The sequence below is a fragment of the Paroedura picta genome, chromosome 5, assembly GCF_049243985.1.
Source record: "Paroedura picta isolate Pp20150507F chromosome 5, Ppicta_v3.0, whole genome shotgun sequence".
In the NCBI taxonomy this organism is placed as follows: domain Eukaryota; kingdom Metazoa; phylum Chordata; class Lepidosauria; order Squamata; family Gekkonidae; genus Paroedura; species Paroedura picta.
This window is the reverse complement of record NC_135373.1, coordinates 135481190-135506414: the sequence shown is the minus strand read 5'-3', so window position 1 is coordinate 135506414 and position 25225 is coordinate 135481190. Positions and strand designations below refer to the sequence as shown.

At 48.5% G+C, this 25225-nt stretch overlaps 1 protein-coding gene across 1 annotated transcript in view; it reads right to left on the bottom strand.

Moving 5' to 3' along the window:
- Positions 1-25225, bottom strand: part of LOC143838807 (USP6 N-terminal-like protein) — a 54842-nt gene that overhangs the window by 11557 nt on the left and 18060 nt on the right. Inside the window, exons 4-10 of the mRNA XM_077340725.1 lie at positions 21445-21554; positions 16834-16882; positions 15212-15332; positions 14710-14804; positions 11193-11258; positions 10994-11093; positions 9497-9649 (exon numbers count right to left, since the gene is read on the bottom strand). Of these exons, the coding sequence (XP_077196840.1) occupies positions 9497-9649; positions 10994-11093; positions 11193-11258; positions 14710-14804; positions 15212-15332; positions 16834-16882; positions 21445-21554 (694 nt within the window). The remainder of the gene's footprint in view (positions 1-9496; positions 9650-10993; positions 11094-11192; positions 11259-14709; positions 14805-15211; positions 15333-16833; positions 16883-21444; positions 21555-25225) is intronic.

Here is a 25225-nt window from a genome sequence, read left to right as displayed (position 1 = left end):
TGACTATTTTGCACTTTTGGAAATATTATTTACTGTAGCAGGGGTAGTCAAACTGAGGCCCTCCAGATGTCCATGGACTACAATTCCCAGGAGCCCCCTGCCAGCGTTCGCTGGCAGGGGGCTCCTGGGAATTGTAGTCCATGGACATCTGAAGGGCCGCAGTTTGACTACCCCTGTACTGTAGTTTCAGAATCAAATCACAATTATGCAGCTACTCTGCTGGGTGCATTATGCATGCAAGCAGGGGAAGCCAATGCAAGGCCTTTGTCCAGGAGGGGCAAGAACCTTGAATTCAAAAGGCCAATGTGAAGCCCCGGAGTCCAAGAAACACACCGGTTACGAGACCACTGGGCATGCCTGGTTAATGAAAACAAATCCTCGGTCAACCTCCTTGGTTGCACACACACCAAAACACAAAGGAGCCGAGAACAAGTCAAGAGGTAAAAATACCAGGAGACGCTTGGGGGGTAGTAGCGGACCGGAAGACCACGATATCGGGTCCTGGCGAGAAACGGGAAAAAGAAAAGATGGGGTTTAAACGGCAACGTCGTCTCCGGCTTCAAACGGGCGAAGCATGCAAAGCCAGCAAGTAGATCATTCGCTAAAAAGCTCGACGATTATGATTCTGGGGAGCGGGGTGGAATAAAACCTAACTAGAACAGATCTCGTGTTCGAAAGAATAGCACAGGGGTAGTCAAACTGCGGCCCTCCAGATGTCCATGGACTACAAATCCCATGAGCCCCTGCCAGCTGGCAGAGGCTCATGGGATTTGTAGTCCATGGACATCTGGAGGGCCGCAGTTTGACTACCCCTGGAATAGCCTCTCAAACACGGAACTGGCTTTCTCAGCTGACCAGAAGCACCTTCGCAAGGATATCCGAATTCAGAGTTGACTCGGCCAGTTCTGTCATACCCAACTGAAACAATTACATACCTTTTAGCCGAAATCATTTGATTTAGAGTTTTTATAGGCTACTTCGGTTTTCATTTTGCCATGCACCGCTTCAAAATTTTCCTTCTGTGTGTCAGTTTTGGAGGTGACAAGCCAAGTCCGAGCCTGGTAGCATCTTAGAGACAGACTCTGAGTTCGAATCTGCGGGAGATTCGACCCTCGAAAGCTTCTATCCCCGAAATTCGTTGGCTTCTAAGATGCTCCTGCACTTAAATTTGGCAGGTAAAGTTTTCTGGAAAGTAGCTAATCCCATATATAAATAAAATAAAACGATTGCTAGGGCACCAAATGAAATCCTTCTGGTTACTAGACTCGCCATCTTCCAGGCAGGGCCTGGAGATCTCCCAGAATTGGAACTCATCACTAGGTGACAGAGATCGGTTCCCTTGGAGAAAATGGCTATTTTGGAGGGTGGAGTCTCTGGCGTTTTACCACCCTGCCATCCAGCCCCCTCCTCAAACCCCTCTTTCCCCAAATTCCACCCTCAAGCTCTAACCCACAGGTGGCAACACTACTAATCGTACCAGCAATTGCAGAATACCCGTCAGTGGGTGATTTGCACTGGTACGGGTACTTTGGTCCATATTTAAAATAACAACTAACATAATTGTAGGCTTCCCATGATACAATCCAGAAAGCACAGTGGTGGGGAATCAATTTACCCTACCCAGCTCACAAGTGAAGCTCCTCTAGCTATGTCGGTACACCTGCTTCTTCCTAGAGCTACCCCCTGGCACAGATTAGGGGCATGAAATGCCTTATACTGCATTGTAGCCTCGGTCTATTGAGGTCAGCACTGTCCATTCAGACTGGCAGAGCCTCTTCAGGGTCTCAGGCTGAGGTCTTTCCCATCACCTACTGCCTGGTCCTCTTAAGTGGAGATGCTGGGATTGAACCTGTGACCTTCTTCATGCCAATCTGACGCTCTACCACTGAGCCACAGGCCCTTCAGGGTCTCAGGCAGAGGCCTTTCCCATCTGCTATTGCCTGGTCCTTTTAACTGGAGAGGGGAGGGATTGAACCTGGGACCTTCTGCATGCCAGGCAGATGCTCCACCACTGAGCCACAGCCACTGCTCCAGAACATCCCAGTCCCATCTGTCTGTCTGTCCATCAGTCTGTCCATCTTTCCAATATATTTTGAAGCCTAAGTTTCGCTGAATCGTATAGTTCGCATTTCTTTCAGCATTCAATGTGACAATGGCTGCAAGACTCCTCCCCTAGCCCTGCTCCTGCTCCTGCCTGCCTCTCAGCAGTTAATGAAATAATGATGCCCAGTTTGTTCTCCCCCCCCCCCCCGAGACCGCCAGGAAAAGGTTTGGCCACAACGTTCGTCCGAGGCTCAACAGGGCTTTGTGGGGCCGGGAGGAGTGGTGGTGGGAACGTCTCCCCCCCCCCCAAAGGGAAAGGCCTGGCGCAGCCTCTTGAAGCCTTGGGAGGCTGCATCAGGCACCCTCCCCAGCCACCCCCCCTGCAAGCACCCCACCCGCCTGCCCTTCCCCTTGGGCCGCCAAGGCCTTGGTGGCCCAGGGGGAAGGGAGGGTGGATGTGAATTGTTCCCCCCGGGAGCCCAACTTACCTCCACTCCCGATGGCAGCCAGGAGCAAACTGGCAGTGATCTACCAGATTGCCCCTGCCCGGGCTGTTGGGGGCAGGTTCCAGGGAGCCGGGCCAACGGGGACGCGCCTGCTGTTCGGAAATGAAGTCTGGACAGTCCCCGCCTAGTCCCCACCCACCCAGGCCTTGCTCAATTATTTCTAACAGCGAAAGTTGTTACAGATGGTTTATAGGCCGCCGCTCTCTTGCAGAACTCTCAGGGCAGCTAACAACATGTGAGAAGTCCAAGCATGTGTAATTAAAACAGTAAAACCATGCGTAAGTAAAGATTAATTCCATTTTAAAAGAACGGGCTCCAAATTATCCTGATAAACTCAAATGCCAAATTTCACTCAGGGCCTGGATATCTGGACTCCCGCAATCATGGTAGGGATGATGATAATGTTGGTGTGGGGGGGGGGAGGTGGGGGGGGGAAGACTGTGGCTATGTTAACGTGTGCCCTGCGTTGGCCTCGTCCATTAGCCTGGCAGAAGTGTGCCATTTTGCAGGCCCTATTTGAACTCGGACGCCTCCGAAATGGCCTGGGTCTCCGCAGGCAGCTCGTTCCGCCAGGCTGGATACTGGAAGCTGGAGGAAACAACTTTACGAGTCACCAGACTTTTTAAAGGGCTGGCTCGCGGACAGTTCCCGAACCCGCTGAGACAGAGTAGGAAAGAAACGAGGTTGGCAGCCTCCCTAGAAAAATAGGAAGTAAAATTCAGAGTGGGTGGAGGTCCGGGGGAGTGGAGGGGGGGAGAAGAGGAGGAGAGCCCAAACAAAAATAATGTTACTAATTTATTCTTGATCTTTGCCACCACCTAGTGGGAATTAATCACAACTGCAAAGCTTCCGGGTCTAATTGTTCCGTCTTGCGCTGCAGGGATCTCAATGCCACGCGGAGCGCGAGCTGATCCCCTTTGGTGCCTTCTCGTGTCCCTTAATTCAGCAAGAGAACGTGTGCATTATGTGAACCACAGCACAGAGTTTTCCATCCTGGGCGTATTCGGAACAAGCCTCCCTCCCCTCCCGAATTGCGCGTGCGGAAAGAACGATGGGCAAGCTAGGAGCAAACCTGGGCATTACTCTGAAAGCAAGACTGCGGCTGCTAAGAGGAGCTCTGCTTCTAGGACAGCTCCCCTTAAACCGCAATGTTTCCGCACATTCTCTGCCCCCCTCCAGCAACAGCAGATGCCGTCGGGCGACGCGGAAATGCAGCGCACCATGTTGTCATGATGCACGGCAAGTGCCATTAACGGTTGGGAGTTGAACAGCCTCGACACGTAGCTATGCGTCCAGGGTTAGGACCTCTTGTGTGTCCTAGAAAGGAAGCTCTCCCTCCCCACCCACTCCCCTTTCTGGATCATCAGCAGTAGGATATGCCAACGCTAGCTTAGGTCTGCAGTTTCTGTAATATTGTGGGGTGACAGCCATATAGAGCAGGGTTAGTCAACCTGTGGTCCTCCAGATGTCCGCGGACTACAATTCCCATGAGCCCCTGCCAGCGAACGCTGGCAGGGGCTCATGGGAGTTGTAGTCCACGGACATCTGGAGGACCACAGGTTGACTAACCCTGATTTAGCGTGCTTCCTCAAAAGTTTCAGATGTGCACGTTAACAGCTCAATTTGAAAACTCAGCTTAAAGCAGTGGTTCTCAACCTGGGGGTCGGGACACCTTTGGGGGGGTCCAATGACCTTTTCACAGGGGTCATGGCGGGGCGAGCATCTTGGTCCGGCTTCTCCTACAGGAGGAAAAGGGCGAGATGGGCATGGTGGGACAAGAGGCAGGACTGAACTGAGAAACCCCTGGGGGGGGGAAACAATTTATATACAATCGTGAACAATGGCTCTTCACGCCCTTGGTCAGTTTGGGTTTAATTTCTATGAAAGAACACTTGCTTAGTTTTATGGTTGGGGGTCACCACAGCAGGAGGAACTATATTAAAGGGTCGCGGCATTAGGAAGGTTGAGAACCACTGGCTTAAAAGAAGGGAGTTGGTTCTTATATGCCGCTTTTCCCTAACCAAAGGAGGCTCAAAGCGGCTTACAGTCACCTTCCCTTCCTCTCCCCACAACAGATACCCTGTGAAGGAGGTGAGGCTGAGAGAGCCCTGAGATTACTGAAGAAAAAGAAGAGTTGGTTCTTATACACTGCTTTTCTCTACCCAAAGGAGTCTCAAAGCAGCTTATAGTCGTCTTCCCTTTCCTCTCCCCACAACAGACACCCTGTGAGGGAGGTGTGGCTGAGAGAGCCCTGATATTACTGAAGAAAAAGAAGAGTGGGTTCTTATATGCCGCTTTTCTCTACCCAAAGGAGGCTCAAAGCGGCTTACTGTCACCTTCCCTTCCTCTCCCCACAACAGATACCCTGTGAAGGAGGTGAGGCTGAGAGAGCCCTGACATTCCTGCTCAGTCAGAACAGCTTTATCAGTGCTGTGGGGAGCCCAAGGTCACCCAGCTGGTTGCATGTGGGGGAGTGCAGAATCAAACCCGCCATGCCAGATTAGAAGTCCGCACTCCTAACCACTACACCAAACTGGTCACTCACACACCATTGACGGAAATAGACATTTGGAATAGCTGCAAGCGCAATTCATGGCACGCTGCACATCTATGAGGATGCACGGGGGGGGGGGGGGGGGACACACCTGATGGCACAAACGGTGTGGTTCAAACCAAGCACAGACGGTGAAAACTGCCCGAGTCAAACCCAGATTCCACGGCAAGCTCAAACTTCATCACATTCGGATGTGGCTTAGGAGGTATTAGTGGGGGAGACGACGACACACGTAACTATGGAAACCCATCAGAGAGTTAGTGGGTTAATAAAAGGAAATGCCAAGAAAGAGAAAGGTTACGTGTGAGTTCTCCAGACATATAAATGAAAAATCCCGTATTCATCTGAAAAAGAAGATGCAAAAAGAAGGTGAAAAGAAAAAGAAGGCGTAGCTGACTTTAATGTCGTAGTCCTCGTTCCTTATTGTAAAATTCAATTTTTTTTAAACAGGTGAGGAGAATTATGCCCTGTGGACAGTAGATGAACGGGAGTGAAGAGGGCCATCTTGGAATCTTGCGTCCCCCTTGAATGCTGTCACCTCTACAGAAAGATGGGACTGTTCGTGTCTCATCAGAACGTGAGAAGAACCAGGCTGGATCTAGTCCAGCAGCCAGTCCCACACAGTGGCCAACCAGTTGCCCTGCAGGGCCAACAAACAGGGCATGGAAGCCAACGCCTGTGCCTGGTGCTGCTGCCCAAGAGAGGGGTCTCCAAGGTTTAGTGCCTCTGAATAGGAGAATGTTTTTTTATAGGCTGCTTTTCTCTACCCGAAGGAGTCTCAAAGCGGCTTACAATCGCCTTCCCTTTCCTCTCCCCACAACAGACACCCTGTGAGGGAGGTGGGGTTGAGAGAGCTCTTAGATTGTACCCAGCCTAAGTTCACCCAGCTGGCTGCATGTGGGGGAGCGGGAAATCAAACCCGGCTCACCAGATTAGAAGTCTGCATTCCTAATCACTACACCATGTGAAGTCCCCTTAAGTGACCTTGAGGAGTATCTACGGAGGGATCTCTCCTATGTCAATTCATCTACAATCACAGAATCATAGAGTAGGAAGGGACCTCCGGGGTCATCTAGTCCAACCCCCTGCACTATGCAGGACGCTCAAAACCCTCTCACTCATCCCCTGTCACCTGCCACCCCCTTGAACCTTCACAGAATCAGCCTCTCTATCAGATGGCTCTCCAGCCTCTGTTTTAAAATCTCCAAAGATGGAGAACCCACCACCTCCCGAGGAAGCCTGTTCCACTGAGAAACTTTTCTGCTGAAAAATTTCCAAAGAGGGAGAACCCACCACCTCCAGAGGAAGGCTGTTCCACTGAGGAACTGATTTAACTGTCAGGCACTTCTTCCGGATGTTTAGCCAATAATATGCCCTCCCCCCGCCTCTCCCCCTCTCCTTCCATCCTGACATCTGGACACAAAATCGATACTCAGAATTACTCTGACCCAAGTCATCACATCTGAGACGCTCAAGAAGGTTTTTAGATTAAGCATTTTTAAAACCAAGATTTGTTTGTTTATATTTGTATATGTACTTTCATTGAAGTTCACTGCCCTTAAAACCAACTAAGGTTAATTCTGGGTGTAAGTTCGTGGACACAAATCTTGTTCTTTTGCCAAATAAGGCTGCCTATTTTCTAGACTGTGTAGGTTTTCCTGAACTGGAATGCGTGTGTCTAGAAGGCAGTGGTCATGATCTTGAGATGCGAATAAGTTATGGGGTCACCATACACCTCTACAGAGGAAAGAAATGGCAAACAACCTCTCCCACTTGCCTTGAAGGTCCCTTGCTGGCGTCACCACTAGGCTTGGATGGAAGACGCCCAAGGAAGGCTCTGCAGAAGGAGGCCATGGCCAACCACCTCTGCTTCTCACTTGCCTTGAAAGTCCCTTGCTGGGGTCACCAGAAGGCTTGGATGAGAGAGCACCAAGGAAGGCTCTGCAGAGGGAGGCCATGGCAAACCACCTTCACTTCTCACTTGCCTTGAAAGTCCCTTGTTTAGGTCTGTGACTTGAAGGAACATAGGCATGTATGTTAAAACGTACCGGTCCCTTTCTGTTTTGAAAGCCAATTCCGAAGAAAACAGGGTAGAGGAAAACCAGGAAAAAAATCACGTCCAGATGGACTGTTCTCCCTCCGCCTCCCAGTATCTGTGCACAGCTAATAACAAACCAAAATACGACCCAGAAGCTCTTGGCTCGCCAGATGGAGAATTCCGCACAGCTTAATTAACTCTCGCATATTCTCGGAACGGAGAGACCCACGGCGATGGTGCAATGGAGGCGAGTCGGGGTTGCGTGCCCCCTTGGAACGGATTCTGATTCCTAGCCCTGTATCCGGGGTATGACCGTAGCATATCTCAAGAGTATGGGCCTTCCTCAGATGGACCTGGCAACTCTACTCCAGGACAACTGGATGGATGGGCAACCAAGGCAGTCTCCGTGCCACCCCCCCCACCTGAAACCAGACTGAAGAACGTCTAAATCAGGGGTAGTCAACCTGTGGTCCTCCAGATGTCCATGGACTACAATTCCCATGAGCCCCTGCCAGCATTTGCTGGCAAGGGCTTATGGGAATTGTAGTCCATGCAAATCTGGAGGACCACAGGTTGACTACCCCTGGTCTAAATGACCTATTTCCTCCAAGCATGCCTGGAGTTGGACAGCCCACCACCTTCTCCAACACCTTGCCCAAAGAGAGCATATTAGTCATGGGGCAGGAGTTATTTAATAACTCTGGGTCAGGGGAGGCCCTCTTTGGGAGGGGGCGTCCCACAGCATGCTTGAGTGCCGCTGGCACCATTCCCTCCTGCAAGGAGATTTATCACCCCCTGGGTCCATCCAGCCACACCCCCTCGGCTAGCTTCTATGAGCCACGATGCACAGGGATCAAGGAGACAAGTAGCTGGCCGAATCCCTGCAAGCAGCTTGCTCAGCTCCTCTTACATGTTCAGGCATACGTGGGCTCTGTCTTGTTGCTGCTCCTTCAGCAGCCCAAACCCCTGCATTGCTTCCCTTCTCTCTGCTTAGTGCGGAAGACGTGCTTCACTAGGCCCCTTGCCGCACTAGCCCCCTTTGCTACCAATTTTTGCGGACCTTCTCCACACAGTGCCTCCCCGCCCCTCCAGTGTGCCTCCACAACCCAGCAGGGCCTGCCAGATGGAGCTCTTCCGCAAGGCATATGGTAGAGGCCAGGGCAGCAGCCCCGTTGATACCATCTGAGATCTCCATCTGGGACCAACGAAGATCAGCTAGGATCCTCGCTCCCAGTTCCCAGATCTACATGCTGAACGGAGGAGGAAAAGTGGACGTTTTATGGTTTGCCATCTTGTTAGTGTGATCTTAGTTTGTTTCAAGGTTATTGTGGGGGATTTTATTGTGTTATATTCAGTCTTGTAAACCCCTGCGAGACACTTGTGAGCAGCGGTATATAAATATAATGAGGGAGGGGAGGGAGGGAGGGAGGGAGGGAAGAAGGGAAGGGAGGGAGGAAGGGAGGGAGGGAGGGAGGGAGGGAAGGAAGGAAGGAGAGAAGGGAGGGAGGAGGAAGGAAGGAAGGAAGGAAGGAAGGAAGGAAGGGAGGGAGGGAGGGAGGGAGGGAGGGAGGGAGGGAGGGAGGGAAGGAAGGAAGGAAGGAGAGAAGGGAGGGAGGAGGAAGGAAGGAAGGAAGGAAGGAAGGGAGGGAGGGGAAGGAAGGAAGGAAGGAGAGAAGGGAGGGAGGAGGAGGAAGGAAGGAAGGAAGGAAGGAAGGAAGGGAGGGAGGGAGGGAGGGAAGAAGGAAGGAAGGAGAGAAGGAGGGAGGAGGAAGGAAGGAAGGAAGGAAGGAAGGAAGGGAAGAAGGAAAGGAAGGGAGGGAGGGAGGGAGGGAGGGAGGGAGGGAAGGAAGGAAGGAGAAGGGAGGGAGGAGGAAGGAAGGAAGGAAGGAAGGAAGGAAGGAAGGAAGGGAAGGAAGGAAGGAAGGAAGGAAGGAAGGAAGGAAGGAAGGAAGGAAGGAAGGAAGGAAGGAAGGAAGGAAGGAAAAGGGGTTGGGACTCATCAAAGGAGCAGGAGCAGGTGCTCATTGTGTGATGATTGTTGGTTTCTCCAAAACATCTGGTTGTGACACTGCAGAAGTGGAATGGAGGACTAGGTGGCTACAAAGGTCTCCATTTGTCTGGGGCACTAAAAACGAAAATTGCGACAACCCCGGATGGGCTGTACAAAGAGCTTTTGGATGCATGAGTCAGCACCTGAAAAATGTTGGGGACCCCTGCTCTAGAGAACCAAAACTCCTGACGACGTCCTGCAGCGTCCTGAGAGGTGCTGATGGCCCAGAGAAGCTTCACAGCGTTGGCGGAAATACCAAGGGTACCCGTGTTTTTCCGTCCTGCTGTCTATCGTCAACGACTTACCTGCTACCGGCAGGTCCAGCTTTGCTCGTTTCAGTTCTGCCATGGAGCTCTGGAGCTGCTCGATGACAAAGTCGTCTTCGAAGAAGAAATCTTTGGCGAGGGTCTCCTGAAGAAATTCGACGAGTTCTTCCATTTCCAATTTCATCAGGTGTTCTAGGGTTGGGGGGACGGAACACAAGATCCAAGAGTGAAATGGAATCGCTAAACCGGTTGAAATCTTTTGGTTTTTCTATTTGGGGGGAAGCTATGAACGGGATTGTTTGAATACCCGTCTGTGAGTGAAACGAAATCGTAGAGTAATGGAACTTGGGGTCGCCTCGGGAGAGCAAGACGGAAGGCAATGGGTACATCTTCCCCCCCTCTAAAGGTAAAGGTATCCCCTGTGCAAGCACCGAGTCATGTCTGACCCTTGGGGTGACGCCCTCCAGCGTTTTCTTGGCAGACTCAATACGGGGTGGTTTGCCAGTGCCTTCCCCAGTCATGACCGTTTACCCCCCAGCAAGCTGGGTACTCATTTTACCGACCTCGGAAGGATGGAAGCGGAGTCAACCTTGAGCCGGCTGCTGGGATTGAACTCCCAGCCTCATGGGCAAAGCTTTCAGACGGCTGCCTTACCACTCTGCGCCACAAGAGGCTCTCCCCCCCCCCCTCTAGCAAAACCTTTAAAGCACCCTTTGTCAACCTTTTGACTGTGGAGGGACCCCTGAAATAAATTTCCCGGATTCAAGGACCCCAGGAAGTGATGTCATCTGGCCACACCTCCCTGCTCTGCCCCCAGAAGTGACATAACTGCATGACTGTCACCCTCCTTTCACTTCCTTTCCTTGCCTTTACTACTGCTCCGTCCCATGTAGACCAGAACAAAGGGCAGGAGCTAAGAAGACAGCCCAAACCCCCCATACCATGCCACAACTAACCCCCCCCCCTTTTTATTTTAATTCAAAAGAAATTCCGTCTCAACATCCGGAAGAGGTTCCTGACAGTTAGAGCGGTTCCTCAGTGGAACAGGCTTCCTTGGGGGGGGGGGTCTCCATTTTTGGAGATTTTGGAACAGAGGCTGGAGAGCCATCTGGGCAATAGGTTCAGAATGGGCAAATATATATACACTACTTGACACAGAATGATTAAAATGTAAAATCCGCTGCCAGAGGTTGTAGCGATGGCTACAGACTAAACAACTTAAAAAGGAGATTAGATGAGCCTATCAACAGCTACTAGCCGTGGTGACTGAGGGAAACCTCCACATTCAGAAGCATTAACCCCTGAATATCAGAAGCAGAAGGCAACATCAGGGGAAGGCCTTGGCCTCTCTGCCCTGTTGCTGGCCCTCTAGAGGAACTGGTTGGCCATTGCGTGAGACACAATGGTGGACTAGAGGGACCCCTGGTCTGATCCAGCAGAGCTCTTCTGATGTTCTTATGAAAGCCTTGGCCTCTCTGGCCTATTGTTGGCCCTCCAGAGAAACTGGTGAGCCACTGTGTGAGATAGGAATCTTACTTCTGTGCATTTTCAGAATGGTGTAAGACATCGCCGTGAGAACCCGTTCTCCTTCAAGTATGTAGATATCCCAGATCCTGAGGGTTAACCTAAAGGGAGTCTGCAAGGAGAGAATCCAGTGTCAAAGACAAAACAAAACAAAACAAATCGAAAGAAGTAGTCCGGGAGAGAAAGTGGGAAACAAATCGAGGACACTCACGCGGTCAAGGAAACACTGGAAAAACCATTTCATTGTGTAAAAGCTTGTAGTGACCTCCTGGGATTCCTGCCAAGAAGGAAGAAATAACAGGTGTGATTTCAGAAGAGACGATGGTACCACGACGCTCAATGTCCACGGATCATTAGCGAAAAGTTCAACAGCAACCGATTTTCGATCTGCACGGGATTGTGATTTGCAGACATCCTGATCTATTACTGTGAATAGCTACTAGCCATGATGGCTAAGGAGAACCTCCACATTAGGGTAGGAAGGGGATCTTATTATTGTGCCACCATGTTGTGACATTTTAAAGTCTTTTAATGGGGTTTTTAAGACACTGTAACCCGCCACGAGCCATTTGGGAGTGGCGGGAAATAAATCGAAATCGAAATCGAAATCGAAATCGAAATCGAAATAATAATAATAATAATAATAATAATAATAATAATAATAATAATAATAATAATATTCAGAATCACTAAGTCTCCGAATCCCAGAGCCAGGGGGCAAAACCAGGGGGAGGCCTCGGCCCCTGTGCTCCCCTGTTGCTGCCCTTCCGGAGGGACTGGTTGACCATGGTGTGAGACTGGGATGCTGGAGTAGATGGACCCCTGGTCTGCTCCAGAAGGTCTCTATTACTCTTTATGTTCACATTATTTCAGAAAGTACTCAAAACAAAAAATCCAGGTGCCACCAGGAGGTCCCCCAGCATGGCCAGAACTCCAGAAACCCAACCACTGCGCAAACCCCCCCCCTCAAGCATCAAAAATACAGAGCATCACTGCCTCAGACTGACGTTCCATCTATACCTTGTGGCTAACAGACACACATGGACCTCTACTCCATATGTTTATTCACACGTGATGGGAGCATAATCTGTATACCTTTCCCCCACCCCCACACACAGGGGATTTCCCTCGCTCTATCAGTCTTAGAACTGGGGGAACAAAGGTGACTGAGCATGCTTTGACAGTACAGAGCACTCTATTTCCTTCTGTGCTGGAACCAGACTGTGGATAGTCCTCTTTTTGTCTGTGCCTGAAGGTCCTCTCTGACTCCTGATTCTCTTTCTGTGGCTCTCTTGTCTCTCTTAATGGTCTGAGCAAGAGGCAAGATGCTTCTCCAGATCTATCCTCTGCAAAAAGAAAAAGCTGGAGCTGCGGCTCAAGATCTCTCTCTTGCCCATGCTTGCAACCAGAATCCATCTACCCACCCACCCACCCACCCCTCCCTCCCTCCCTCCCTCCCTCCCGGCAGTTCAAAGCAGTACAGGCAAGAACCAAAAAGGTTAGGGATACAATTAATTTTAGAAAAAATAGAAACAGTTTATTAAAGGAGCTCAAGTCTTTAAAAACCATAAAAGAATATCTGTTTGGCACACATAAAGTATCTAGGTGCATACCCCAATAATGCCCAATAATTTTTAGCCATGGCCTAACATGTTTTGATCAAATAGAGCAGGGCTCATGGAAATTGTAGGCCATGGACATCTGGAGGGCCGCAGTTTGACTACCCCTGAAATAGATCTTCATCAGAGGTCAATTGTACAGATACACACAGATATAATTAACAAATGTTTACATATTATTAGAAATAATATGCAATTGGTTCTACCGTTAACTCTGTTCAGCTGTATAAATTCTATGTTATTCTTTGCTTACTTATTTAGTCTGTTCTGGCTAGTTCTGGTCCTGCAAGGTGTTCATAATAGCAGAATCCTCAGCCAGCAAATATGTCTTGTTCCTAATAGATAACTTAGAATTAATACATATAGATTGAGATTTCTAAGATAAATAGCACAGACTTCGTGTTCTTTTATGGTTTTTAAACATTTGCGCTCCCACAATAAACTGTGTTTATATTTTTCTCTAGAGTGGAAGCACATCATCGACATAAAAATGGAAAGTGTAGGATTAAACATTTAAATTAAAAAAACAACATGTACATTTAAAATTTAAATAAATGTAAAACAATTTAAAATCCACCTCTTCTTCAAAGACTAAAACTCATTAAGGGGCGGGGATATTTAGATCTTACAGAATTCAGCTTGTTTGGTAGATTTTAGGCAGGGAAGCCAGCTCTCCTAGATGCCAATTTGGGCCTCGGCCACTTGCAATAGAAGGTTGGTTTTTATACCCTGCTTTTTACTGACCAAAGGAGTCTCAAAACTGCTTACGATTGCCTCCCCTTCCTCTCTCCACAACAGGCACCCTGTGAAGTTGAGACAGCTCTGAGAGAAGTGCTCAGCGAGAACAGCTCTAACACTGGGCATCCCTCCCTTTTTCTCCTCTCTGGCTCGATCTCTCCCCCCCTCCCCCCGTTGCAAGCTCTCCCCCCCCCCCCACCCAGTGCCATCAAAATGGTTAGAAAATCTCCAGCAAGAAGATGGCGATCTGAATAAAATGATGGAATGGTGGAAGGACGGGGCATTTTTATTAGAAACGATACATTTTAAAAATAATTGTATTGTGTTTTTGCATTTTGCTGAACACTGGTTTTACATGTTAATGTTGTTGTGAACCGCCCGGAGCCTTCTTGAATGACTGACTGACTGACTGAATGAATGAATGAATGAAAGGAAGAATGGAGGAGGGAGGGAGGGAGGAATCATAGAATCATAGAGTTGGAAGATACCTCCAGTGTCATCTAGTCCAACCCCCTACACAAAGAAAGAAAGAAAGAAAGAAAGAAAGAAAGAAAGAAAGAAAGAAAGAAAGAAAGAAAGAAAGAAAGAAAGAAAGAAAGAAAGAAAGAAAGAAAGAAAGAAAGAAAGAAAGAAAGAAAGAAAGAAAGAAAGAAAGGCTGACCCCTGCTTAGCTTCGGAGACTTGCCAAGATAGGGTTAGCCTGGCCTATCCATTTTTACTACTTGATCATAGGGACCAAGCCCTATGAAGATAGGTTGAGGGACTTGGGAATGTTCAGCCTGGAGAAAAGGAGGTTGAGAGGGGACATGATAGCCCTCTTTAAGTATTTGAAAGGTTGTCACTTGGAGGAGGGCAGGATGCTGTTCCCATTGGCTGCAGAGGAGAGGACACGCAGTAATGGGTTTAAACTGCAAGCACAACGATATAGGCTAGATATCAGGAAAAAATTTTTCACAGTCAGAGTAGTTCAGCAGTGGAATAGGCTACCTAAGGAGGTGGTGAGCTCCCCCTCACTGGCAGTCTTCAAGCAAAGGTTGGATACACACTTTTCTTGGATGCTTTAGGATGCATAGGGCTGATCCTGCGTTGAGCAGGGGGCTGGACTAGATGGCCTGTATGGCCCAACTCTAATTCTATGATCGCAGGGGAGCTGACCGCTCTTGATGAACTTTCAGAACTAGTGCCCATCGGAAGAAATTGTAACAGGCCAGAACCAAAATGGATGGACTCGTTAGATGGCAGCTTCAAAGGTTTCCCTAAATACCAGTGTCCTAATTAAACATGAGGCTGGTCTCTTTCTTTCTACCTTTCGTTTTTTGCCAACAAACTATGCCCTTTATCAACTTCCTGTCCGCGGCGGCATTTACTTACAAAATGCTGTTTCAGCTTCGACAAACATTTCTTCATGATTTTGTCGTGATGCTCCTGAAACCTCAACAGCTTTGGGAAACCAGGAACAAAGAAACCTAAAGGAAGAGAGAAAAAGAGGGGGCGGGGAGAGGAAAGGTGCGGGGGGGGGGAGAGGAATAAGAGAACCACCCAAGAAATTGAAACGCCCAGATGTTCCCACAAAATATACTGCCAGCTTTAATGCATGTGTAATGCATCACCCGTCAGAAGTGAATGGCCCCAGAATGCCGCTTTAGGGGCTTCTTATATGGAATGCAGAACTTTAAAGAAACCATCTCCGCAGGGTAAACAAACAAACCAACAAAAAAAGCATCATTTAGGTCACATTAACTGCTTCAAACAGCCCAACTGAACAAGTCTATAGCAGAATAATAACTAAGATTCATGCTAGTGTGTCCACTTTTTTTTTTTTACCGGGCCCCTTCAATTTCTCCCCCCTAACGAGATCTGAAAAACGGCATACCATGCATAGCATGCTTGGGTCCCGAGAGCAGTTTTACCAGGGCCCAGAAGGCATCTTCTTCGTTCATGTACATCAGGAGTAAAGCTGTGATCTGGCTCATCCCCTGACAGTAACCGACCTCCTGGAAACGCAGAAGACAAAACGTTTAGGGTTGTGGGTTTCTATAGGTGAACAATTCAAAGGGGGTTACTTTGAGCCTCAGGGGAGGGCGGTATATGAATACAATGAATGAATGAATGAATGAATGAATGAATGAATGAATGAATGAATGAATGAATGAATGTGGAGAACACAGCTCAAGGTGTGGGAGAGCCAGGATCAGATCAAGCAAGAGTCTTTGTTCACACATTACGGTGACCACGTGGACATCCCGCGTGTACATGCATATGCTGGTAAGAAAGGATCAATCTGTGCTCGCTTTACAAAAGCATCCGGCTACTCATTATTAACTTTGTCTCCCAATCCCCCATTTCTCCCCTCTCCTTATCGCTTTTGGAAAAAGAAGAAGAGTTGGTTCTTATAGGCCGCTTTTCTCTACCCGAAGGAGTCTCAAAGCGGTTCACAATTGCCTTCCCTTTCCTCTCCCCACAACAGACACCCTGTGAGGGAGGGAGGCTGAGAGAGCCCTGAGATTACTGAGGAAGAAGAAGAAGAAGATTTGGTCCTTATATGCTGCTTTTCTCTACCCGAAGGACTCTCAAAGCGGCTTACAATTGCCTTCCCTTTCCTCTCCCCACAACAGACACCCTGTGAGGGAGGCGAGGCTGAGAGAGTCCTGATATTATTGAAGAAGAAGAGTTGGTTCTTATATGCCGCTTTTCTCTACCCGAAGGACTCTCAAAGTGGTTCACAATTGCCTTCCCTTTCCTCTCCCCAGAACAGACACCCTGTGAGGGAGGTGAGGCTGAGAGAGTCCTGATATTACTGAAGAAGAAGAAGAAGAAGAAGAGTTGGTTCTTATATGCCACTTTTCTCCACCCGAAGGAGTCTCAAAGCAGCTTCCATTCGCCTTCCCTTTCCTCTTCCCACAACAGACACCCTGTGAGGTGGGTGAGGCTGAGAGAGGCCTGAGATTATTGCTCTGTGAGAACAGCTCTATCAGTGCTGTGATGAGCACAAGGTCACCCAGCTGGCTGCAGGTGGGGGATCAGGGAACCACACCCATCTTGCCAGATTAGAACAGGGGTAGTCAAACTGCGGCCCTCCAGATGTCCATGGACTACAATTCCCAGAAGCCCCTGCCAGCATTTGCTGGCAGGGGCTCCTGGGAATTGTAGTCCATGGACATCTGGAGGGCCGCAGTTTGACTACCCCTGGATTAGAAGCTGCCGCTCTTAACTACGACACCAAGCTGGAAACATTGGTTGTTCCTGAGGAAAGGCACAGGTTTTATGGACCCTGTGCCTCCCCCAAAAAGCATGCTTCTAAAAAATCATCATATTGCATTTCATTTTTAAGGTTTGGGCAGGGTCTTGTTACGCACCAGCAGCACCCTGTCTTACGACACCCTCTGCTCTTGCTCCCGTTGGCCCTTTTCATTCGGCTTTCAGCTTTTCTCTCACCTTTGATTTTAAGAGCAAGCTTAAGACAGAAGCAGAAAAGTATTTGGGCTGCTGACTTACTGTGTTATATATCGAGTAGGCAGCCAAAACGTGGAATAAGGACTGTTGCCTGGAAAGAAACAAAGACAAATGTAAAGAAGCTAAAATGTATACAAAAGGGGCCACTGGATAAATCTGTGGCAGCAGTTTCAACAAACGGGGTGCATTTTGCACATTGGGAAATAAAAGAGTCAATATATCATGTTGCTTAGATAGGATTACAGAATGAGAACAAAGGCTCGCGTGTAACACGAATCCACAAAAACAATTGAATGTTCATTCCTCACACACAATCTGCTCCACGTAATATATTTCTGGTGAGGGCTTGGAGGAGGAGCTGGTCTCATGGCTTAAGTGCCACTCAGCAGTTAACACCCACTCAGGGCAGTAGTCCCGCCCCTGAGTGCTTCCTCCTCCAACCAGCTTGCCTGTCTGTCCAGGGGCCAGCCAATTGCCTTCCGTCTCCCACCCTTGACCACCCCCTCCTCCTTCCACTTCCCTCCGAGGCTCGGAGGCTGCAGATCCCTGCTGTGTGAGAGCTGCCCCTGCTGGTGAGTTCCCTAACAGCTGCCTGCAGCTTTTCTAGGTCCTGGGGGGAGGGGGAGGCCACCCATAGAGTTCTTCTACTCCACCCTCCTAATCTAGAGCCTGTTGGGAGGGGCAGTGACATCAACAGTAAAACCATAGTGTTTCCAGAGATTCCTAGATCACCTTCCAGCACTTCTGGGCTCCTTGTCACTTATCCCTGGAGGAAAAAAAATCTGTTGTATATATCTCTTATTGTTGTTGTTGTTAGGTGCAAAGTCGTGTTGGACCCATCGCGACCCCATGGACAATGATCCTCCAGGCCTTCCTGTCCTCTACCATTCCCCGGAGTCCTTTTAAGTTTGCACCGACTGCTTCAGTGACTCCATCCAGCCACCTCATTCTCTGTCGTCCCCTTCTTCTTTTGCCTTCAATCGCTCCCAGCATGAGGCTCTTCTCCAGGGAGTCCTTCCTTCTCATGAGGTGGCCAAAGTATTTGAGTTTCATCTTCAGGATCTGGTCTTCTAAGGAGCAGTCAGGGCTGATCTCCTCTAGGACTGACCGGTTTGTTCGCCTTGCAGTCCAAGGGACTCGCAAGAGTCTTCTCCAGCACCAGAGTTCAAAAGCCTCAATTCTTTACACAACATTGCAAAACATTAACAGAGGAAGCACCGGTTTCATTAAGGATACACCAGACTTGAAACTCATTGCAGGAAAAGATTTCATCAGGAAAACTATCTTAGCTGAGGCAGACATTACGTTTATGCACCCCCACAGGCCCAGAATTCATTTAATGGCGTCTGAGCAAATGTTTTATCAAACGTGACCTGCGCTGCCTACTTTACAAATACCCTCAGATACCTCCGAGCCTCCGTTCAGGTTGTACGTGTCAGATACGATCGATGTTTAACATTAACTTGTCTTCTCATCTTGACAACAGGTCAGCTTTGTATCTTAACATGCCCCGAGTTCAACGTATTCGGGAACCAACTTAGCAATGGAAACTGGCTAAGATATGAATCTTGAATCATAAATCTGAGGCCTGCGTGGGCTGTTGCGAGATTGCCCCAGATAAACCAGCACCGCAGTATACTTTTATGGATCCACCGGTCCCCCTGTAGGGTTATGGGGTTACCTTGGCTAGCTTCAGGGGACAGGAGGCAGGGTTGCCAGATCCGGGTGGGGAATTTCCTGGAGTTTTGGGGATTGAACCTGGAGGTGGAGTATAATATCATAGATTCTAGCATCCAAAACACCCATTTTTCTCCATATTGATCTTTGTAATTTGTAGGTGAGAAGTAATTCTGGGGGAACCCAGGCCCCACCTGGAGGTTGGCATCCTGAGCACCCAGAGCAACTGGCTGGGTCACTTCACAAGAAGGAGAATTGGGGGGTTTATGCCCCGCTTTTCGCTACCCGAAGAAGTCCCAAAGTGGTTTACAATCACCTTTCCCTTCCTCCCCCACAACAGACACCCTGTGAGGCTGAGAGAGCTCTAAGAGAAGTGCTCTGTGAGAACAGCCTTAAGAGAACTGTGACTAGTCCAAGGTCACCCAGCTGGCTGCATGTGAAGGTGTGGGGAATCAACCCAATCCTCCAGATTAGAGGCTGGCCGTCTAAACCGCTACACCACAGGGGCTCTCTAGTTTGAGATCTGTAAACAATGCCTGAACAATATTCCACTTTATTTTTTTAATAATTATTATAATTATTAAAATCATTAATAATGCTTGCTCCAGCGAATTGGATCACCTGATATGGCCAAAGTAAGTGAGCCGGAGTTTCATGATTTTACCTACCTAATAATAATTATTGCCTACCTAATATCTACCTAAAATTTCTACCTAAAATTTCAAGCGACCCAACTCAATGGAGCAAGCAATAATGCTAGGGTGGGTCAGTGGAAAAAGGAAACCAGGCTAGCAAAAGAGCACAGCGGCTATACACGATCAAAATGGAGACCGGCCAGAACATTCTTGGATGCTTTAGGATGCTTTGGGCTGATCCTGCGTTGAGCAGGGGGTTGGACTAGATGGCCTCCAACTCTATGATTCTATGATTACATAACTGAAAGATTGAAAAACATAGCGAAAGTTGAGCCATTGGAGCGCCAAGGCTCGGACTCAGATGAACGGTTAACATCACCACCATCATTATGAGGTCAGTCTCCATGTCTGTAACGGGGCTGCGATAGCAGAAGACCTCCCCGCTGTCAACCCTTGTTGCTTCAAGCAGTGGTGGGATCATGACTATAACAGTAACGACAACTTGGTGCTGAAACAGCCCTTCGGGGCAAAGCACAGAAGCAATGTAGGGGGGTGGATTCAGAATCGCCATAAAGCTTCCAGTGACTCCAAGAGCTACCCTACATCACTTTATAAGGTTTCCCTGGAAATGATGTGGCGGTGCAAAGCACACCCTCCCTCCCCTTTGTCCCTCCCTGTAATCCTCCACCTGGTTGCCAGGAACAGCGTGGCAAATCTAGTATGTGGACATAACTGATCTTCCAGAGGAGGTCATTTAGTGAGGAGTTGGAAATCTCATGCCCTAAACGGTGACTCTTCAGGTGCCCATGGACTACAATTCCCATGAGTCCCTGCCAACACAAGCTGGAGCTAACACAGTTCCGCAGGGCCTGCAAAAGGGAGCTCTTCTGCCAGGTATTTGGTTGAGAGCAGGCATAGTCAGCAACATCTGCAGGGGTGCTTTAGGATGCTTTGGGCTGATCCTGTGTTGAGCAGGGGGTTGGACTAGATGGCCTGTATGGCCCCTTCCAACTCTAGGATTCTATGATTCTGGGGCCCCTGCTCCCTCCCTCTCAGAAATCCATCAGTGCTGGACCTGTTTGTACTGTTATACTGTTTATACTGTTGTACTGTTACCAGTTGTTTTCCTTAACAAGGGCCAGAGCCTTCTCAGTCCTGGCCCCCACCTGGTAGAACCAGCTCCCGGAGGAGATCAGGGCCCTGCCCAAACTCCCACAATTCCGCAGGGCCTGCAAAAAGGAGCTCCTCCACCAGGCATTCAACTGAGGTTAATCTGACCTAGAAGCATTAGGCGGCCCCCCTTCCAATCATATCGTCCATGATCTGAATGTTTCTGACCTCCCTAGGGGCTTTGTCAAAGATGTTCTCTTGAAATTGTTCAATGAGTTAATCATGGTAACCTGTTAAACTTATATTTACGGTTGGAATTGTTGCTATTCTGTTGTTACTGTGGATTGTATAACGTTCTACGTGTCCCGCAATGTCCCCATGTAAACCGCCCTGGGCTGTATGGGAGGGTGGTATAAAAATCCAAGTAAATAAATAATTAAATAAACAAACAAACAAACAGTTAGTTGTATTAATGTTATGATTATTTATATGTATGGATTGTGTCTTGTATAGTTTCCAAGTTCTATGTAAACTGCCCTGAGCCTTCGAGGAGGGTGGTATATAAATATAAAAATAGATTAGGTAGGTAGATAGGTAGGTAGGTAGGTAGGTAGGTAGATATAGATAGATAGATAGATAGATAGATAGATAGATAGATAGATAGATAGATAGATAGATAGATAGATAGATAGATAGATAGATAGATAGATAGATAGATAGATAGATAGATAGATAGATAACTGTAGTCCGTGGACATTTGGAGAGCCATAGTTTCCCATCCCCCCCCAAGCTAGACTCTAAGTGAATAAGTTCCAAGCACAATTTGGAAATGGAAATTTATTATAATGAAATAGTGGGGGTTTAAGCCAGTATGAAGCACCTGGAAGACCGTCGGGCGGAAGGAAGGGCGCTGAGAAGTCATCAAATGAATAAATAAATATTTATTGCTTTATTCCCACATGCAAATCAAAATAAGCAGCGATAACTGACTGCCCTTTTAACCTTTCGGAGAGCCCAAGGCATTTCTATGCATACATTTGCTGCTCCAGGAGCACCCCGGGCGTAAGCAGGCGGGAGGGTGGACTCGGCCGCAATCATCCCCTCCCCCCAAATACGCACGGCTGGCGGGAGCTTCCAGCTCGCCATCTTCCAAAGACTGACATGCAAAGTGGGCCGTTTGACACCTGAGAAATCAAACAGGTTGAGAAACGCAGGAGAAACGCTGACTTACTTCACTCCGTATCTATCTCTAAACATGATGTGGTCCCGATACGTCCGATTAACGTCGAGATCGATCTGCCGGATGTCCGGGGAGCTCATTCTGGCTTGCGTTTTCAAAGTCTAGGAAACAAACAAACAAAAAAAGAAATGGACACGCGTTTACACAAAGCGGACCCCTGGGGTATAAACCTGACGAAGAGTCCGTGCGCATGGAAGCTTATGCGCAGGATTAAACTTTGGAGGCCTTAAAGGTGCTTTAAAGGCTGAAACTCTGCAGTATAAATTTAAAAACAATCATAACGACAGCCTAGTTTTCATCCAGAAGGAAAACCACGTTTAGGATTTAGATCGGTGGTTCCCAAAGCCGGCGGTACAGCCCCATAGAGGCAGTGGGATTACCGGGGGGAGGGGGTGTGCTAAGAGGCAAGGAGGGGAGGAGAAGGAAGTGATCAACCATGAATGAATGGCACTCCAGGTTTCTGCCCTTCTACTGTGTCAAACTTGGTTGGAACTATTAACATGTTTAGCATGTAATCTACCAGAGCTCTAGACCAGGGGTGGGCAAACTATGTCCCTCCAGATGTCCATGGACTACAATTCCCATGAGCATTGCTGGCAGGGGCTCATGGGAATTGTAGTCCATGGACATCTGGAGGGCCACAGTTTGCCCACCTCTGCTCTAGACAGACCACTATGCTGCATTTTCAGAAACCACTGCCACTATATTTTTGTCTCTGCCCTTTCCCAAGAAGTCCTTAACGTCGCAGCATTGAGCACGGTGTTTCTTTTTCCTGTGTTCTCAGTTAACGGGGGGAATCCAATGCTGCAGGGAGCCGTGGGAGCTACTGGCACAGACAGCGCGAAGAGGGGATTGGCTAAACATTTGGACAAGAGGTCCATCAGTCGGTTTTAGCCACAAGGTTTACGGGGAACCGTTTGAGGCAGCTAGGCTCTGCATTCTTGGTCCTTGGGGGAGGCCGTAGTGGGAGGGCCCTGGGAGTTCTGGCCTCGCTGGTAGACCTCCTGGTAGCACCTGGGATACGGCCACTGTGTGGCAGAGTTGGACCAGATAGGCCACTGGCCTGATCAAACAGGACTTCTTTGATATTTATATAGAAGATGGAACACTATCTGGGCCACTGATGCTCTATATTCTTGTTGCTTGGGGGAAGACAGTGAGAGAGCTTCTGGCCCCATTGGACTTCCTGATGGCACCTAGGGTTTGGTGACAGTGTGTTGGACTGGATGGGCCATTGGCCTGATCCAACATGGCTTCTCTTATGTTCTTATGGCCTCTCTGGTGGACCTCGTGATGACACTAGGGCTTTGACCACCCTGTGACAAAGAATATTGAACTGGATGGGCCATTAGCCTGATCCAACATGGCTTCTCTCCTGTTCTCATGGCCCTGCTGGTGGACTTCCTGAGGCCACCTGCGGTTTGGCCACTGGGTGACACAGAGTGTTGGAATAGAGGGGCCATTAGCCTGATCCAACAAGACTTCTTTTATATTTATATAGAAGATAGAACACTCTGTATTCTTGGAGCTTGGGGGGCAACAGTGAGAGTCCTGGCCACACTGGTAGACTTCCTGATGGCACCTGTTAGTTAGTTAGTTTTATTAAGGTCGTAGACCAGCACAAGTTGATACGAAAACATCCATTAAAACCAGAAATTAAAACATCTTAAAACATAACAATACAAAATAGAATAATAATGTGCATAAACACAGCTGTCCAGTTCACTTGGAACAGACCATTCTATTACGAATTTTGATCACTGCTGTGCAGAATTTGGCAACTCTATAGGTTGTGTCATTATCTATATCTGTAAGCAGCGGAGAAACGTAAAATTCTCCTGGACGTTCTGGGAATCTGCCTAACAGTGGAAGAATCAGACTAATTTGAATGTCATCATAATATCGACATTGAAGGAGAACATGTTCCATGGTTTCTAGATGTCCAGAGCCACAGGTCCATTCTCTTTCGATATAGGGTATTTTCCTATATCTTCCTTCTAATACATCACATTTATGATGGCGTCTGGGTTTTGGCTGCTGGGGATATCTGAAGAAGTGGGCAGTGACTCACAAAAGCCCTGCCACAAATATTGTCTTGAAGGTACTGTAGGACTCTTCCTCTTTTCCACTGCTACAGACAGACTGACTCAGCTCCCCATCTTCCATCACTCCACACAGGCCTGCATCTCTATCACGACTGTGCGGAAGTTTCTACTAGACTGCCTTAACAATTTATCCCAATTGCCTGCCGGAGCCTTGGCTGGCAGCACTGATTCGACTCTCCGGAATTTGCAAGCGGCTTTTAAAAAAGCCTTCCGTGAAAATCCACAGCACTGGCTTCTGCGTGCCCCACCGGGGGGGGGGGGGGGGCTCATTCCATTTCCTGCACTTTTTCACTAGGTGGCATCCATAACCTTCGGAGACACTGCCGTTCTGCTTTAATCTGCTTTCGTTCCGTAGTTCGTAGTTCAGCTGAGCATTGTTTGGGTTAAGAGAGTCCGTTGGTCACTGGAGAAAGTCAGTGCGGTGTAGGGGTTAGTGCTGGGCTAGAGTGGAGGGGAGCCAGCTTGGTGTGGTAGTTCAGAGTGCAGGTTTCTAATCTGGCGAGCTGGTTTTGATTCCCCGCTCCCCCACATGCAGCCAGCTGGGTGACCTTGGGCTTGCTACATCACTGATAAAGCTGTTCTGACCGAGCAGGAATATCAGGGCTCTCTCAGCCTCACCTCCCTCACAGGGTGTCTGTTGTGGGGAGAGGAAAGGGAAGGCGACTGTAAGCCGCTTTGAGACTCCTTCAGGTAGAGAAAAGTGGCATATAAGAACCAACTCTTCTTCTTCTTCTTCCGTAATCTCAGGGCTCTCTCAGCTTCACCTCCCTCACAGGGTGTCTGTTGTGGGGAGAGGAAAGGGAAGGCGACTGTAAGCCGCTTTGAGACTCCTTCAGGTAGAGAAAAGTGGCATATAAGAACCAACTCTTCTTCTTCTTCTTCCGTAATCTCAGGGCTCTCTCAGCTTCACCTCCCTCACAGGGTGTCTGTTGTGGGGAGAGGAAAGGGAAGGTGACTGTAAGCCTCTTTGAGACTCCTTCAGGTAGAGAAAAGTGGCATATAAGGACCAATTCTTCTTCTCCATGAGTATCTTAGGCTGGTCAGTGTCTCACAGCCTCACCTACCTCACAGGACTGTTGTAAGGATGGACAAACCAATGTAAAGTCACCGTGAGCTCCTGGCAAGACAGGTGGCCTTTTATTTATTTTTGCCATGGTTCTTGACAACCAAACTGCTGCACACAACTACACAGCCATGGTGTGGCTCTGATCCTGGGGAAATTGGAAGCAATTAAGTCTCACTGTTTTCCAATATGATATCAATTGACATTTTAAAAAATACTCTCGCTGGATCATATCCTAAGTACAGCTCCATCCAGCACAAGAAGCACTAAAAAAGTTCATGGGTATTTGTGACTTGGGTCTCTATGAATTCCTGCCCCTGAGCAATGAACAGAGCTAGATTCCTGGCAAATCTCGCTTCACAGCTCAGTTTGTGCCCATTCCTAGATCTGATGTCTATTAATCGATTAAAAAAACCTCTTGCAGTGCAATCCTAAACAGAGTTACGGTGTTCTTGGTCCACAGAATTCAACAGGCTTCTGAGTCAGTTAACTTCCTTCAGAATTGCACTGTTAAGTTTCATAAACTTCCCGATTCTTTTATCCAGGGGCATGAGGGGTGACATAACGTTACTGGCTTTTAAGGTTTTAATTGTCCCTGGAAGGT